Here is an 18,458-nt window from a genome sequence, read left to right on the forward strand (position 1 = left end):
GCCGCTATCAGCCCACACAGAGAAGCATGAGATTGAATTTCCCCCTTAGTTAACACTATCAACGTTTCGCTCTACTGTGGGAATTGTGATCGAATCAACGCAATATTAGCCACATTCAATGTAACATACAGAAACAAAACGAACTATGCAAGACTTAGTAAAAACTAACTGTGCAAGAGATTTTTTTCTAGGCAGAGCACATTGGAGTAGGATTCTATTGCATTGACAGGCCTGCTCAATCCCATACTCTATGCAGACCGGTGCACCATAACCAATTAGATCTGCAGTAGGCCTAAATTCAAATAGTCATTGCCATATATGGATCTGTGCCATTCACTTTGAACTGGACTGTGTTTAGGCTACAGTGTGAGCGGTTCAAGTAGATGCGCTTGTTCTGAGATCAGAGCGAGTGCTGCATGTAGCCACTTCTGCACATTTGTTCATATTCTTTGCTAGTTAGTGAGTTATTAGCCCAGTTATAGCATATTTCTATACAACAATGGGCAGTGGTACTACTTAAGTCGTTTTTTGGAGGTATCTGTACTTTACTTTACTATTTATGTTTTTGCTAACATCAACTTTTACTTCACTACATTCCTAAAGAATATAGTGTACTTTTTACTCCATATATTTTGACACCCAAAAGTACTTTTTACATTTTTGTCCCCCCTGATGCCTCTGATCTGGCGGACTCACTAAACACAAATGCTTCAGTTGTAAATTATGTCTGAGTATTGGAGTGTGCCCCTGGCTATCTGCCAATAAATAAATAAATAAAATAAAATTGAGCCACCTGGTTTGCTTAATATAAGGAATTTGAAATGGTTTACACTTTTACTTTTGATACTTTTCAGCAATTCCATTCCAGTACATTTCAGCAATTCCATTTACTCGTGATAGTTAAGTATATTTTAAACCAAATACTTTAAAAAACTTTTACTCAAGTTGTGTTTTACTGGGTGACTTTCACTTTTACTTGAGTCATTTTCTATTAAGGTATCTTTACTTTTACTCAAGTATGACAATTGAGTACTTATTCCACCACGGACAATGGGGGAGTGGTTGCTTCTAACAAGAGCACAACCATCTTTGAAAAGTTTCAGGTAAAGAACTTTTTATGTCTTAAAGGGGCAGTGTTGTATTTTGAGACGGTCTTGAATAAGCTAAGTAGCCAATAGGAAGAGTGTAGCATCATTTGTCTAATTCTCTGTAATAATGGTATGGGAATAATAATGCATTTTATGAAGTGGTTTCTTGCATCAAACACAACATTTCCAGTCACCTCCTTGTCTGAAGGACAAGTGGATAAACAGGCAAGTGTTTTTATTTTATTAGGCAAGTCAGTTAAGAACAAATTCTTATTTACAATGACAGCCTAGGAACAGTTAACTGCCATGTTCAGAACAATAGATGTTTACCTTGGCAGTTTGGGGATTTGATCTTGCAACTATTCAGTTACTGGACCAACACTCTAACCACTAGGCTACCTGTCGCCTCATAATGCATGTTTTTTTTCCAAACATCTCATGGAATGTAGGCCCACATTGAACATCACACATTGGCTGCTACTGTAGGCTGAATAATAGAACAACTATTTCAACATTAAAATGTTATGGGATGTGTTTTTCTCCATTATTTTTGATGGTAGACCACTCTGGTAGGCCTACATAAGGCCTACATACTACTTGGCCATTGTTAAAACTGTAACGTAAAGCAGGTATAGCCTCAGTGTTCACAGTAAACTCGCACGGGAAGTTGCGCAGAACTTTCAAGTTTGCGCTCAGCAGACCTGAAATTTTCTCAGTGCCCAAATTGTTTTTGAAGCATTGGTCACAAGCTTAATGTAGTCATTGCGTGCTATGAATATGGGACCAAATACTTAACTTTTGGCTACTTTAAGTGAATTTGTCCCAATACTTTTGACCCCTAAAATGGGGTTAAACGGTTCACTAAATATGGATGGAAATACCCTCAAATGAAAGCTGATAGTCAGCACTTTAACCCCATAGTTATTGTTTGATTTCAAATCCAAACTTTTGGAGCGTAGAGCCAAAAGAAGAACAAAAATGCTTCACAGTCCCAATAATTACGGAGGCCACTGCATAATCAAATCTATGTTAAGTTTAATATCAGCGAGACATTCTTCTCTGTTGTGGCTTGCCTTTTATTAATATAATATCCCATATGAGTTATGGCCGCAGTACACGTGTAGAAGCTGAGTAGTAAAATGAATCCCGATCTGTTATGATAAATGAACCTATCGTTGCCAGAGTGGTGTACCCTATCCTCTGTATGCTGTGACTTTGTGCTGAGCGGGCCCAACATTGTCGCTATGACATTCATTTTACGGAACGTGATGCTAACACGCTAGATTAATTACATCATTGATGCATATTGATGACACGATCCCACTCGGGAACATTTGTGTCAGAATTCTAAATGGGAATTATTTGTCGATTCATCATGTTGATGAAGTAGCAATACCGTAGTAGACAGCATACACGGGCTACCTTGTATTCGTTAATCACGGTATTTGTACAGTTGTTTTGCGCTCTTCTACCTTGAATGTCATCAAGTTGGATTGGAATTGTCCTTTGAAGCTCAATTGAATTCTAAAGATCCAATTTTGCGCTCTGAAAGGATGTCACATATGAACAAAACCGTGAAGGCCACTCCAACAAGAACACTGGAAATACCCCCCTTACATGTTAATTCAAATTGCAGCCTTGTCAATGGTGACATAAGGCCTCTATAAATAGAGAATGGAGAGAGTTGGGTATAGGATCCCATCTCCATTATAATAAAGCAAAAGCCTACACACATAAGTGGGCGCAGGAATAAAACACTGGAGCAGCGTATCTGGTGTGCAAGCTTTTCTTCTGTTATTATCCAGTCTTTTTTGGGGGGCTCAGCACCAGTGGAGAAATGTAGAATTGGTGTGTATCACGCACAGTCTCTCCATTTTCTCCCTTTACTGACATCCACATATTGAATTACCCTGTGATGAGCACAACTCCATGATAAAACAGATTAGACGAGCTGGACTGTCGGTGATACTTTTGCTAAGTAGAAAAGTACTCTCACAAAAAGGAATGAATGTACTTTCCTCTCTGTTAAAATGCATGCATTAGCTAGGTGCCTTAATAATGGACACAGAGAAATGCCATTACAGCTTTTGCCTATAGTACAATTTGTCTTGTGGGGATAGAAAGGTAAGCTTGGTTTAATTGTCCAACAGGTCTGTGAGAATGTATGGCGCATTATAATAAATTGCTAACTCAAGTCTTTTTCATATACCTTGATGTTTTTCTTGTTGAGGTTTTAATTGTTTTGAGGGGAGTCAAGGACCATCCACACACAACCGCATGTCAAAGAGGTTCAATTTTCTTACAAAGGTGCACTTAACGTTATAATTGTTGTGCGGTGAGGTATTTTCATTGTATTGTAGGCCACAACAAGACACAGCAAAGACCTTGCACTTTTATTCCTTTTCCATGCCTTTGCTCAGCCTTGGATTCGGAAAGAGCCAAGGTCGATTGGGGCCAACGGGTTGGAGTGAGATGGTATTCTGTCATAACACTGCTTGTGCTTTGTTTATGCCATTTGAAATAAGCTTTGTCCCCATTAGCCTTCACTATAGAGACCACTTCCAACAACCTGGACTCAGGGGTAGGCATAACATAGTAAAAGTAATCCGTGATGCTCCAATTAGTATGATATGTTACGTTTCGTATGGTATGTATTCATTTGTGGATGTCCGTCATTCATTTCGTATGATATGCTACGAATTACAATTCGTATGATCTCTTATGAATTACAATTTGTGGTGGCTAACGTTAGCTAGGTGGCAAATGCTAACGTTAGCTTGGTGGCTAACGTGAGTTTGCCTAGGGGTTAGGATTAGGGGTTAGGATTAGGGGTTAGGATTAGGGGTTAAGGTTAGGGGTTAGGTTAAATTGTTAAGGTTAGGGTTAAGGGAAGGGTTAGCTAACATGCTAAGTAGTTGCAAAGTAGTAAGTTGTTGCAAAGTTGCTATTGCGCAAAAATGCTAAAGTTGTCCGTGATGGGATTTGAACACGCAACCTTTATGTTGCTGGACGTTCGCTCTACCTGTTTGCCTTACACCAACTGATTAATGAACCCACCAGGGTCTGTCCTTCTACCCAAACCGTCATTGACCTTGTGTTGTTATCAGATAGATCAATGATAACAAACAGTAGGGTTGTAAACTATGGGCACACGGATCATTCCATCATTTTCTGTCGTAGGAAGGTCCAGAAAACTGTTTTGAATTGTCATAACTCAATAAAAAGGAGGTCTATGAAGAACTATAGTGCAGATACTTTTGTTAATTGTTTGAGCAAATTTGACTGGTCTGCTGTATTGAAATGTAACAAGGTGGAAAATGACTGGGGCAATTTTAAATCATTGTTTTTAGATGGTGCAGACAAAGCAGGCTCCAGATAATTTATTTATTAAGCAAAGAGCAGAATCATGGATAAACAATAACATTTTAAAGGCAATTAAGTGTAGAAATGATCTGGAGTTCAGGATATCCAGGTCAGATTATGTTTTTATAGACTATAAGAAATTAAGAAATTAGGTTTAACAGGATGATAGAGAAGGCCAAGAAAGATTATTTTAATGACAAAATAGTTTCGAATAGGATCAATCCGAGTACATTATTTATGGAAGTGTCTGAAGCTGTTAGGTCACAGTAACAAATTAAAGACCAAAGCTCAACATTTTAGCTTGGACATTAGAGGAAAGGTTCATTCAGACAAGAACATGGTTGCAGACAGTCTGAATAGCTATCTTACAACTATAGCTAATGCATTTGTTCGCAAGGAACCTTATCAATTAGGTTGCTATGGGGAAAGTCAAGTCCAACAATTTTACTCACAGCAGGAGATTCAAGTACTGTAAATGCTATTTCATTTGAAAGTGTCTGAGTCAACTGTGCTGAAGAAGCTGAAGGGAACTTCCAAAGCAACTGGCCTTGACAGTTACTAAGGGACGCTGCGGTAATTATCACCCCCTGTGTAACTCACATTGTAAATCTGTTATTTAACTTGTTTCCCCCCCCAGTGAAATAAAACTAGCAAGGGTCATTCCTCTATATAAAAAAGGGAATAAGTTTGATCATGGAAACCACTGGCCTGTCTCAATCCTGTGCATTTTATCGAAGGCCATGGAAAGATTATGTTCGAACAGATTGACAGTTACATTTCCTTATATAACCTACTATATGAGCTCCAATCTGGCTTTAGGAAATCCCATTCCACCGACATTCGCCTACTATATTTAACTGACCACATCAGAAAGGAAGTAGATGGAGGGACATTTTGTGGTATTGTTATGTTAGATCTCCAAAAGGCATTTGATACAGTGGATCATGAGATTCTGTTAATCAAACTAAGAGCCATGGGCTTTAACAACTTAGCCGTAAAATAGGTTAGCTCTTATCGGCAAGGAAGAAAACAGATGGTGGATGTAGATGGGATCCTGTCGAAATCCAAAATCCTGAACTGCAGGGTACCCCAAGGGAGTGTTCTGGGTCCACTTCTCTATCTGTTATACAGTGCCTTGCGAAAGTATTCGGCCCCCTTGAACTTTGCGACCTTTTGCCACGTTTCAGGCTTCAAACATAAAGATATAAAACTGTATTTTTTTGTGAACAATCAACAACAAGTGGGACACAATCATGAAGTGGAACGACATTTATTGGATATTTCAAACTTTTTTAACAAATCAAAAACTGAAAAATTGGGTGTGCAAAATTATTCAGCCCCTTTACTTTCAGTGCAGCAAACTCTCTCCAGAAGTTCAGTGAGGATCTCTGAATGATCCAATGTTGACCTAAATGACTAATGATGATAAATACAATCCACCTGTGAGTAATCAAGTCTCCGTATAAATGCACCTGCACTGTGATAGTCTCAGAGGTCCGTTAAAAGCGCAGAGAGCATCATGAAGAACAAGGAACACACCAGGCAGGTCCGAGATACTGTTGTGAAGAAGTTTAAAGCCGGATTTGGATACAAAAGATTTCCCAAGCTTTAAACATCCCAAGGAGCATTGTGCAAGCGATAATATTGAAATGGAAGGAGTATCAGACCACTGCAAATCTACCAAGACCTGGCCGTCCCTCTAAACTTTCAGCTCATACAAGGAGAAGACTGATCAGAGATGCAGCCAAGAGGCCCATGATCACTCTGGATGAACTGCAGAGATCTACAGCTGAGGTGGGAGACTCTGTCCATAGGACAACAATCAGTCATATATTGCACAAATCTGGCCTTTATGGAAGAGTGGCAAGAAGAAAGCCATTTCTTAAAAATATCCATAAAAAGTGTCGTTTAAAGTTTGCCACAAGCCACCTGGGAGACACACCAAACATGTGGAAGAAGGTGCTCTGGTCAGATGAAACCAAAATTGAACTTTTTGGCAACAATGCAAAACATTATGTTTGGCGTAAAAGCAACACAGCTCATCACCCTGAACACACCATCCCCACTGTCAAACATGGTGGTGGCAGCATCATGGTTTGGGCCTGCTTTTCTTCAGCAGGGACAGGGAAGATGGTTAAAATTGATGGGAAGATGGATGGAGCCAAATACAGGACCATTCTGGAAGAAAACCTGATGGAGTCTGCAAAAGACCTGAGACTGGGACGGAGATTTGTCTTCCAACAAGACAATGATCCAAAACATAAAGCAAAATCTACAATGGAATGGTTCAAAAATAAACATATCCAGGTGTTAGAATGGCCAAGTCAAAGTCCAGACCTGAATCCAATCGAGAATCTGTGGAAAGAACTGAAAACTGCTGTTCACAAATGCTCTCCATCCAACCTCACTGAGCTCGAGCTGTTTTGCAAGGAGGAATGGGAAATAATTTCAGTCTCTCGATGTGCAAAACTGATAGAGACATACCCCAAGCGACTTACAGCTGTAATCGCAGCAAAAGGTGGCGCTAAAAAGTATTAACTTAAGGGGGCTGAATAATTTTGCACGCCCAATTTTTCAGTTTTTGATTTGTTAAAAAAGTTTGAAATATCCAATAAATGTCGTTCCACTTCATGATTGTGTCCCACTTGTTGTTAATTCTTCACAAAAAAATACAGTTTTATATCTTTATGTTTGAAGCCTGAAATGTGGCAAAAGGTCGCAAAGTTCAAGGGGGGCGAATACTTTCGCAAGGCACTGTATATAAATGATCTGAAATCTGCCTTTACATGTGACCTTTTCCTCTATGCATATGATTCTGAACTGTTGGTTTCCCATAAAGACAAAAATGTGGTTGAGAAAACCCCCAGTGCTGAACTTCTGAATGTCAGTAAATGGCTATATGATAATAAGCTGTGATTTCACCTTGGAAAAACAGAGTCCATCTTGTTCGGGTCCAAAGTGAAACTGAGGAAATCCCCAGATTTTAAGGTGGTAGTAGGTGAATAGAAGTCACAGCAAAACACTTAGTTAATTATCTTGGATGTGTGCTAGATAACCATCCTGACAAGGGAGAGCATGGAACAAAATGTTATCTCCAAAGTGAACCATAAAATGTGGTTTCTGGCAAGAACCTCCAAATATCTGGATAGGAATACAATGGTGGCATTGGCTGGGGGCTCTTGTTCAGTGCGACTTTGACTATACGTACCTGGTACAATAGTGCCCCCAAGATCATTTGAAAATAAATTGCAGACATCTCAGAACAACTTAGTCAGGGTTATTCTTAAACTACCAGCACTTACTCACCTTGACTATTCTCACTTTGAAAGCCTTTGATGGTTCAAATTGGAGAATAGTATCACAACTCAGGAAATGAGCCAGATGCAGACACAGGAGGTTGATTGATCGATACTCAGAATGTGTATTATACAAAGGGGCAGGCAAAGGGCAGGGCGAGGGCAGGCATAATCCAAGGCAGGGTCAAACAGGGACAGAATGGCAGGCAGGCTCAGGGTCAGAACAGGCAGAAAGGTCAGACTAGAAAAATGAACTTGAGAGCAGGAGAAACGGGAAATATGCTGGTAAGACCTGACAAGACAAGACGAACTGGCAACAGACAAACAGAAAATGCAGGTATATATTAAGGGGGAAAAAATGGTGAGACCTGGTGTGGGGTGGAGACAAGCACAAGACAGGTTAAACAGAGGCATGACAGATAGTCTTTCAGATGAAATTATGTCTTGTACATCAGATTGTCCAGAGTATGGACCCCAGGTAGCTAAGTAACTACTTTAACTTGGTCCAAGATAACCATAACTATTCCACTAGAAGGAGTGAAACTGACGTTGTTCCTTTTAGATTTAATAGTGGTATGGGAAAATAAACTTTTTGGAATTTGAAACTTATAACCTCTAGGTAGTTTCAAGATCTCACTGAAAATATGGCTAAATAGTAGCATGTCTCAAAAGTGAGTCAAAAGTGAGTAAGATTATAATTTGTGGCTGAGAAGGAAATGCCTGGGATAGCATATGGTTTGCCTTTTGATGCCTGTTGTGTATAATCATTGAGACAAGGGAGATGTGCCTGTCCATAGTTGGTTATTAGGAAATGGAACTGTACTAATTATCTCATGCTATGAAACAAACAACAATTGTGTCTGTCATTGTCTGTCATCCCACCTTCCCCTCCAAAAGAACCACAATGGAAATAAGCTTTTCAACTTTGTGTTATCTTTGATGATTTTCTTAAATTGTATGTGGAGGCGTCACTGGCTGGAGCGCCCCTATGTATGTATTTAAAAAAAAAAACTCTAATCAATAAAATCAATCAATCAATCAACCATACCAAATGTAACACATCATACTCATTTGAGTATCCCGGATGGAAGTTTACTCTGTTACGTCTAATCTATGAGACCAGGCTACGTCCAATCTATGAGACCAGGCTACGTCCAATCATACAGAGCCATTCAGTTTATAGTATGGAGCTTTGTCTCTGTAGTCATCGTCATCATCAGCCAATTGGCTGTCTTGTCCATGATGTCATTCCACAAATGCCCAAATGAGTGTGTATGGATGGGCATACCACATAACGAAAACATTTTCTAATTGTATTCCTTCTCAAGAATATCCTTTGTCCATATAAATTAAAGTCTATTAAATAACCAATAGATAAGGGAAATGTCATTTTACTCTGTTCGTCTTTTGGAGAATGTCTTTCAGAGAAAAACGACTTTATTGAGAAATGTACTTAATATACCTGTGATATGTGGTTGTCTCACTTAGCTAGCTTTAGATGAATGCATTAACTGTCACTCAGAATGACTGTATCTGCTAAATTATTAAAAAGTAAATGTAATAGGACAACCAAAAGATATGGTTCTAAAACAACAAAGGTTTTTATTTTTTATTTTATTTTTTATTTTATTTATTTTTTACATACGTTTGTCGTGAAGTTATCTACTGTACCGGTTGTGGCATCACAAAATGGAGGCAAGGAGAGGGAGGCTGATGAGAGCAACAACCACCATGTGCTGGCCTGTCCACATGGCAAATCTAGATTAGAAGCAGATAAGCCGACAGAGAGGGGGGGAGAACCAGAGAGAGAGAGAGAGAACCAGAGAGAGAGAGAGAACCAGAGAGAGAGAGAGAGAGAAGAGAGAGAGAACCAGAGAGAGAGAAGAGAGAGAGAGAGCAAGAGAGAGCGAGAGAGAGCTCAAAGTCGTTGAGGTTGAAAGGCAAGCTTTAGTGAAACAGTGTCCCTTGAATACCGAGAGTGTAGCAGTGTTGTGTGTGTGTGTGTGTGCGAGCCTGTGTGTTTAGTTGTGTGTGTGTGCTAGTGATGCGCAGGTCAGCTGTTTGTTAACCCGCACCCGCCCGCAATTACTAATAACCCATCTGCAACCACAACTATATGTGATAATGTGAAATTCTGAGGCCGCTACCCGACACTAACCCTCTAGCTAATATAGAAAAATGTGCTGTATACAGTCAGAGATGGCGGAACGATTTTTTTGACAGGGGGTGCAGGATTTTTTTAAGCCTAATTTTGACATGTTTCTGCTTAACTTCTGAAATGTTGGTAGGCTATTTGTTTGTCAATTTGTCTACACATAGGAAAGATTTTTATGCAACATTTTCAAATGACATCAGTTTGATCAGTTTTATGGAAATGAAAAGCTGTGAAAATGATGCATATTTCATGTGGTTGAAATACTATCAGCTTTTATAATGCTGATAAAGATAACCCATCTACAGAAAGGGCCTAACCATGCACTAGCACCTCACTAGCATCTCAGTGCTAGAGGAGTCACTACAGACACTCTGGTTCAAAACCAGGCTGTATCACAACCAGCCGTGATTTGGGAGTCCCAAAGGGCGGTGCACAATTGGCCCAGCGTCGTCCGGGTTAGGCCGGGGTAGGCCATCATTGTAAATAAAAATGTCTTTTTAATGGACTTGCCTAGTTAAATAAAATACAAAAATACCTTCATTCTCTCAAGATGCTGAAAGAAAGAAATCATATTTCTCCACTCCTGTTCCACTGTCAAAATGTACACTTGGTGAATCATTTTACTGCAATAAATGCTTGATTCGACAGGAGTTAATATCATATTAGGCGATGTGAGAGGTTATAGACCTATGGTCAGTATCCACATTTCAGGTTGGCTACTATTCCATTAAACCCATCTGAACAGTGCAGTTCCCTTGACGTGACATATTTGACATATTTGAAGTCCCCGTCTTGTGACTGTGGAATTTCTTTGTAGAGCACCTCACAATCATCACACAGAACATAGCCGGCAATGCTATCATCCTCTTCTACCACTTCACCAAATCTTTCCCAAATATTACTGCTCTGGCCTTCCCCTCTCTTTAATTCAACTCTCCAACTCTCTTAACGTTTTCTGCCCAAGTTACCAAAAAGTTACTGTTAGCTTCATTACTTTCATTACTTCATTACTTTGATGGGCGCGTGATTGTGTTGTATCTCACGACTTTGTCTTTCTGTTTGTTTTTGTTTCAGCAGGATGGGCTCCCAGGGAGTTTGCAGATAAAGGGTATGTCTCCGTTATTCATTTCTTCCTCTCTCTCTCACCATACCTGTTTTTCTTTCACTTCCATGAATGTTATTGTAGCGGTGACTACGGAGCTGTTATTGGGTAGTTGAGTAAAACGGTTGACAAAATTAAACAGTTCGATAAACGCACATTTCCATTGAATGAACAAGGGACGTTCTGAAAAAAATCGACGGGCTTATGTTGTTTCTACGAAAAAGAATTTCAGAAGTTTAAAAGGAGAACCTGTGTGGTTGGTGGAGTGTGTTACAATAACTTTGTTTCAAGAAGTCTACCAGTAGCCTTGGCTTGTGCGAGCTGGAACTGCTCATAAGGCTGGAGACTATCTCCTGTTTCTATAGCGTGAGGCAGCTTGATGTACAAGTACACCCCCTGGACATGACACTAATCTATCACAGGGTCTTACCCCCAATCTACACTATGTAATCAAAAGTATGGGGACACCCCTTCAAATTGGTGGATTCGGCTATTGCAGCCAAACCCGTTGCTGACAAATTGAGCACGCTGCCATGCAATCTCTATAGACAAACATTGGCAGTAGAAGTGCCTTACTGAAGAGCTCATTGACTTTCAACGTGGCACCGTCATAGGATGCCATCTTTCCAACAAGTCAGTTCATCAAATTTCTGATGTGATGAATGACGTTTCACCATCTGGTAGTTCGACGGACAAATCTGGGTTTGGCGGATGCCCAATGCATAGTGCCAGCTGTAAAGTTTGGTGGAGGAGGAATAATGGTCTAATGGGCTTGTTTTCATGGTTCGGGCTAGGCCCCTTAGTTCCAGTGAAGTCAAATCTTAACGCTCCAGCATACAAGACGATTCTGTGCTTCCAACTTTGTGGCAACAGTTTGGGGAAGGCCCTTTCCTATTTCAGCATGACAATGCCCCTGTGCACAAAGCGAGGTCCATAAATGGTTTGTCAAGATCAGTGTAGAATAACTTGATTGTCCTGCACAGAGTCCTGACCTCAACCCCATTGAACACCTTTGGGATGATTTGGAACACCGACTGCGAGCCTGGCCTAATCGCCCCACAACATCAGTGCCCGACCTCACTAATGCTCTTATGGCTGAATGGAAGCAAATCCCTTCAGCAATGTTCCACCGTCTAGTAGAAAGCCTTCCCAGAAGAGTGGAGGCTGTTATAGCAGCAAAGGATTTGGGAATGTGATGTTCTATGGGCAGGTATCCACATGCTTTTATACCCTGATGAAGACAGATTGTCTGTCGAAACGTTGGACATAAATATTTTTGCATCTGAGCTCCTAGAGTGTGCGGCTCTCCTTTATTTTTTTAAGTGTTCCACTCCGCTAGCCAGCACCTCGCCTAAATAGGTGTGCGTTTCTTTCGCCTCTAGATTGTCCACATACTTTTGGACATGTAGTGTATCTCCTTCATGCTCTGTGCCAAGCAGACACTCATCAGGTCCAATTTTTACAGTCTTTGGTATGACTAGGCCAGAGATTGAACTCACAACCTTCCTCAGGGCAGACACTGTAACCACAAGGGAACCTGTACATCAATAAGTTGTGGAAGATGAGAATCCTTCGCTGGGATATATCGACCAAATTGTTGGAAAGGGGAATTGGAGGTAGAAAAAGCACTTTCCCTTCACTGTGAGCAAAATGTCCCGACACAGGCAAGATAAGTAAGAAGTAAACAGGCTATCAAGACTAACATACTGTATTTACTGTTCTGAAGGAGGTGTGTTGCAGTACGTACCACACACTGGTGGTACGGAATCGGAGTTCAGATAGTACTGCATACCTTTCAAATGGTGTTTGCTTAAGCCTGCCTGGAGTGCTAGATGGGTGGGGTTTGCTTTGTCTGGTAAGCATTTGAAAGATACTATTTGAACCCAGGTCTGGTAGAAATCCACTAGTCATTCCAAAAGGCTTCTATTTTAGGTTTGTACAAAGTACTTCAGAGAGGTAGAACATGAGTCAAACCACTGAAAGGGAATCTGCTCCCTCTGCCTTGCATGAAAGAGACTATCCTATCGACTTAGGCCATCAACTTGGATGTCTATCATTCACTGCAGTGTTGACCCCTTCTCATCTCTTTGAGGAGGGAAGGTGTGAAGAGTAAGCCCGGGGATTTGAATCTCAGGGAATGAGTTTGTCTTTCATATCCCGCTTGTCATCCTCAAAAAAGTGAATAATTATACGAGCAAACTAAATAAAAGATTACCATCAGGGGTAATGACATATATAATTAATTATTTCATGGGTTATTCCATCTTCTCTTATAATGATACTTGTTAAAACTTTAGGCTACTAAAACTGGTATAATGGTTTATTTTACTTACAGTACCAGTCAAAAAATGTGGACACACCTACTCACCAATTTGTCTTTATTTTCACTATTTTCTACATTGTAGCCACACTTTGCCTTGATGACAGCTTTGCACACTCTTGACATTCTCTCACTCTTGACAACCAGCTTCATGAGGAATGCTTTTCCAACAGTCTTGAAGGAGTTCCCACATATGCTGAGCACCTGTTGGCTGCTTTTCCTTCACCCAGGCCATCTGATGCAGCACTCCCTCACTCTCCTTCTTGGTCAAATAGCCCTTACACAGCCTGTAGGTGTGTTGGGTCATTGTCCTGTTGAAAAACAAATGATAGTTCCATGAAGCGCAAACCAAATGGGATGGCGTATCGCTGCAGAATGCTGTGGTAGCCATTCTCGTTAAGTGTTCCTTGAATTCTAAATATATCACTGACAGTGTCACCAGCAAAGCACCCCCACACCATCACACCTCCTCCTCCATGCTTCATGGTGGGAACCACACATGCGGAGATTATCTGTTCACCTACTCTGCAGGAAAAAAATCTCAAATTTGGACTCATCAGACCAAGCAAGTTTCTTGGTCCAAGCAAGTCTCTTCTTAATAGTGGTTTCTTTGCAGCAATTTGACCATGAAGGCCTGATTCACACAGTCTCCTTTGAACAGTTGATGTTGAGATGTGTCTGTTACTTGAACTTTATTTGGGCTGCAATTTCTGAGGCTGGTAACTCTAATGAACTTATCCTCTGCAGCAGAGGTAACTCTGGGTCTTCCATTCCTGTGGCAGTCCTCATGAGAGCCAGTTTCATCATAGTGCTTGATGGTTTTTGCGACTGCGCTTGAAGAAACGTTCAAAGTTCTTGAAATGTTCCGCATTGACTGACCTTCATGTCTTAAAATAATGATGGACTGTTGTTTCTCTTTGCTAATTTGAGCTGTTACCAAAGTATGGACTTGGTACAGTATTTTACCAAATAGGGCCTTTCTTCTGTGTACCACCCCTACCCTGATTGGCTCAAATGCATTAAGGAAAGAAATTCCACAAATTAACAAGGCACACCTGTTAATTGAAATGTATTACCTCACAAAGCTGGTTGAGAGAATGCCACAAGTGTTCAAAGCTATCATCAAGGCAATGGGTAGCTACTTTGAAGAATCTCAAATATAAAATACATTTGGATTTGTTTAACACTTTTTTGGTCACTACATTATTCCATACGTGTTATTTCATAGTTTGATGTCTTCACTAATATTCTACAATGCAGAAAATAGTAAAAATAAAGAAAATCCCTGGAGTGAGTAGGTGTGTCCAAACTTTTGACTAGTACTGTGTATTACATGTTTTAAGCATGAATGGGTCGTTACAATGTCTTAATGCAAGGCTTATTGACAACTGACTTAAAATCGCTGTTATTTAATCAGGAACATTAGGAGATAATCCTGCGATGTTATAAAGGTGTAATACCCACTTCTGACACGTCTTACAGTGCATTATAACTGCTTCATAATGCATTATACCTGTCAGTGTCAAGTGTCACCAATACTTTCAATGTTATTATACAGATTCATAGATACAGTAGTAGTGTATATCAAGCCCAAATCACACTATATTTGGTACATTACTTACACTACATGACCAAAAGTTTGTCGTACATACATACATCTGATTCCAAGATCATGGGCCGTAATATGGAGTTGGTCCCCCCTTTGCTGCTATAACAGCCTTCACTCTTCTGGGAAGGCTTTCCACTAGATGTTGGAACATTTCTGCGGGGACATGTTTCCATTCGGTTATAAGAGCATTAGTGAGGATGGGCACTGATGTTGAATGATTAGGGCTGGCTCGCAATCTGCATTCCAATTCATTCCAAAGGTGTTCGATGGGGTTGAGGTCAGCGCTCTGTGCAGGCCAGTCAAGTTCTTCTGATCTCAACAAGCCATTTCTGTATGGACCACGCTTTGTGCACTGGGGCATTGTCATGCTGAAACAGGAAAGGGCCGTCCCCAAACCGTTGCCACAAAGTTGGAAGCACAGAATAGTCTAGACTTTCATTGTATGCTGGAGCGTTAAGATTTCCCTTCAATGGGGCCTAGTCTGAACAATGGCAGATTTGTCTGTCGGACTGCCAGTTGGTGAAGCGTGATCCATCATTCCAGAGTATGAGTTTCCACTGCTCCAGAGTCCAATGGCGGCGATCTTTACCCCGCGGGTTGCTCAGCCATGGAAACCCATTTCATGAAGCTCCCGACAAACAGTTCTTGTGCTTACGTTGCTTCCAGATGCAGTTTGGAACCGAGGACAGACGATTTTGCAGGTCAGAAATTTGATTAACTGACTTGTTGGAAAGGGGGCATCCTATGACGGTGCCACGTTGAAATTCACTGAGCTCTTCAGTAAGGTCATTCTACTGCCAAAGTTTGTCTGTGGAGATTGCATGGCTGTGTGCTCGATTTTATACACGTGTCAGCTACAGGTGTGGCTGAAACAGCCGAATCCACTAATTTGAAGGGGTGTCCACATACTTAGTGTATTTTTCTGTAAACGTCAATACTTAAAAGAGGTGTTGCATTCCCCAGCAAGAAAACCAAATAATATCGCTGAAACAGAAGGGGGAACTAACAAAGAGTCACTGACAACTAAGTTTAAACAGGTGGGGTTTTAAGAGGGGTTCTGAAAGACACTCATGGGGGTGTCCACTGAAAGTTAACTAGCAACAACTGGACACCCACCATGAGCGCCCCATAAATTTGCCCAAGAAGTAGCAAACAAACGAAAAACCCACACCAAACCTAATGACAGAAAGTAAACCAAAAAGGTGAAACAAAACAAAAGCAGGGAAGAATCAGGTTGTTTGTCTGGAAATCAAAATAGGGAGCGCTAACTAAAGGTGTTAACCCTCCACATCTCTCAAGACAACTGCAGCACTGGGTCAGCCACTCTTAAATAACATCTGGGCTAGCCAGGTGAAACACCTTCCCACTAACGAGATGGACAAGCCAGTACAGGTGTAACATATACTGACTAACGAGGTGGCACCCATCGTTGCGCTCTACGTGCTAATGTGCTCTACGTGCTGAAAGTCTAGCCTCGAAACATAAATGGAAAAAACAAAACCTGTAACAGAAGCCAACACACAGGTGATAGAGAGTACCTCTAATATCTCCTGTGCACAACATTACCCTGGCACCTAATCGTCCACCAATGTGGCACGAGACAACACAATACTACGGCATGACAAATGTCTTAGTGCTCTCCCACGGTGTCTGACAGATGCATCTCGTCCAACACTCTGTCACCTTTGTAATGTGGAGACCCTTCAACGCGCACGCACGCACACACACACACACACACACACACACACACACACACACACACACACACACACACACACACACACACACACACACACACACACACACACACAGTCAATGTCAGGAGGTAGAAAGGTGATGCAGTGACCAAGATGTCTGCCACTAAGTGTTATGCAGGGTTGGTAATGGATGTCTCTCAATTTTTTCTCTCCACCTCGGGAAGGTCAAAGCTGAAATTGTAGAGGGGGCATTATCATAAAGGGCGGTCCCCAGCTGTCGGCTTCGATTCGGTTTTATGAACCCTTCTTGGCATCCTGGCATCTCTATACTGGTACCCCATCTAATTCCAGATTGAATTCAAATGTCTGGGAGTCCGACGGACGAATCTGGGTGTGACAGATGCCAGGATAACTCTACCTGACCCAATATGTAGTGCCAACTGTACATTTTGGTGGAGGAGGAATAATGGACTGGGGTTGTTTTTCATGGTTCGGACTTGGCCACTTATTTCCAGTGAAGGAAAAGGTAAACGCTCCAGCATACAATTACATTGTAGACAATTCTGTGAACTTTGTGGCAACAGTTTTGGGTAAGATTTGGGAAGGCCCTTAGATTTTTTTTTTAAATATCAGAAAGAGCAGATTTTGAGGTTTCCAAAACACTTACCTGCCACGAATAAACACTGTTCTGCCACGAATAAACACTATTCCATGCGCTCCGTGTTTGGAGCAGATAGCCTACGGCAACATGAACTAATGAAAATCCGATATGGTTTTTTAAAATAATAATGTTCACGTACAGTATACTGACGTTACCCAAGACCTTCATAAACACAACCAAAGGATCATTTGAAATGTATTTATTAGACTGTTAGAATGTTTGAGTCAAAATAACTGCTCATTGGCTTAAAGGGGGGTCCCCTGAGGCCTGATTTGGCTAGCGTTCATGGTTATTGGAAGTTATGAACAGTGCAAAACAGGAAGTTTAAACCTTTCGTATTACTTATTGCTATAGCTGGCGCTAAATTGGATCAATTGGGATATACAAATATTTTTCGGGTCAAATGTGTAGTCAAATCTAAAGGAATTAATCAATTGTTATGGTGACCTTATATGCCCTAGCTACAATATTTTGAGACTCCAGTTCAATCTTCAAAACAGTAAGTTAAGAGTAATTGGATAGACATAACATGTCATTACAGTACACAAAGTCAGCTTCTATGCATGCTGTTGTCTCACACATTTTCAGACTGACAGATTGTTATATTTTTACATTTAGTCAATGGTTCGTGGTGCACATAAAACAATTAAGGACAGATCCAGAATAAACCAAAATGATGTCGGACTGGAACGGACAAAAATGGACAGAATACACCCATCTCATGCCAGAACGCAGTGTAATCGGAGTACCAAATGAAGCCTGGGACCATATCAATATCTCTGGCTGTTCGGCTTGGTACAAAATACCTTGGGATTGTTGTCAGGAAAATGCCATTTGCAGGAGTAAATAGGCTATCCCAACTTACAATATTGAAAAGCTGGTGGAACATACATTTCAGATATATATTATGTCCCAACTGCATGACATTTGGCGCATTCAAAGCCATGCTGTGGTACTATTTGGAACAACAACAAAAAAAATCTGAATTGGAAGTTGCAGTTACTCCCTGAATAACAATCACAGAATCCTCTCTGTTTGTTGCTGTGTCAAATGTAGTTTACCTTCTGTTTTGAATTCTACATAAAAACAGACATTGTTTTTTAAGTTACCTGAAACCAGAGTATAAATTCCTCTATCTGTACTACCATCTGTACAACAAGTAACAAC

At 40.7% G+C, this 18,458-nt stretch overlaps 1 protein-coding gene across 5 annotated transcripts in view; it reads left to right on the top strand.

Moving 5' to 3' along the window:
* The window catches only part of LOC112256346 (follistatin-related protein 5), a 167,503-nt gene that overhangs the window by 23,082 nt on the left and 125,963 nt on the right, over positions 1-18,458 (top strand). For 3 of the 5 annotated variants that reach the window (XM_024429520.2, XM_024429522.2, XM_024429523.2), the window contains exon 3: positions 10,977-11,010. In XM_024429520.2, coding sequence (XP_024285288.1) covers positions 10,977-11,010 — 34 coding nt within the window. The remainder of the gene's footprint in view (positions 1-10,976; positions 11,011-18,458) is intronic. The other 2 variants (XM_024429521.2, XM_024429524.2) reach the window with 1 other exon arrangement.

The sequence above is a fragment of the Oncorhynchus tshawytscha genome, linkage group LG08 (genome assembly GCF_018296145.1).
Source record: "Oncorhynchus tshawytscha isolate Ot180627B linkage group LG08, Otsh_v2.0, whole genome shotgun sequence".
Classification (NCBI taxonomy): Eukaryota; Metazoa; Chordata; class Actinopteri; order Salmoniformes; family Salmonidae; genus Oncorhynchus; species Oncorhynchus tshawytscha.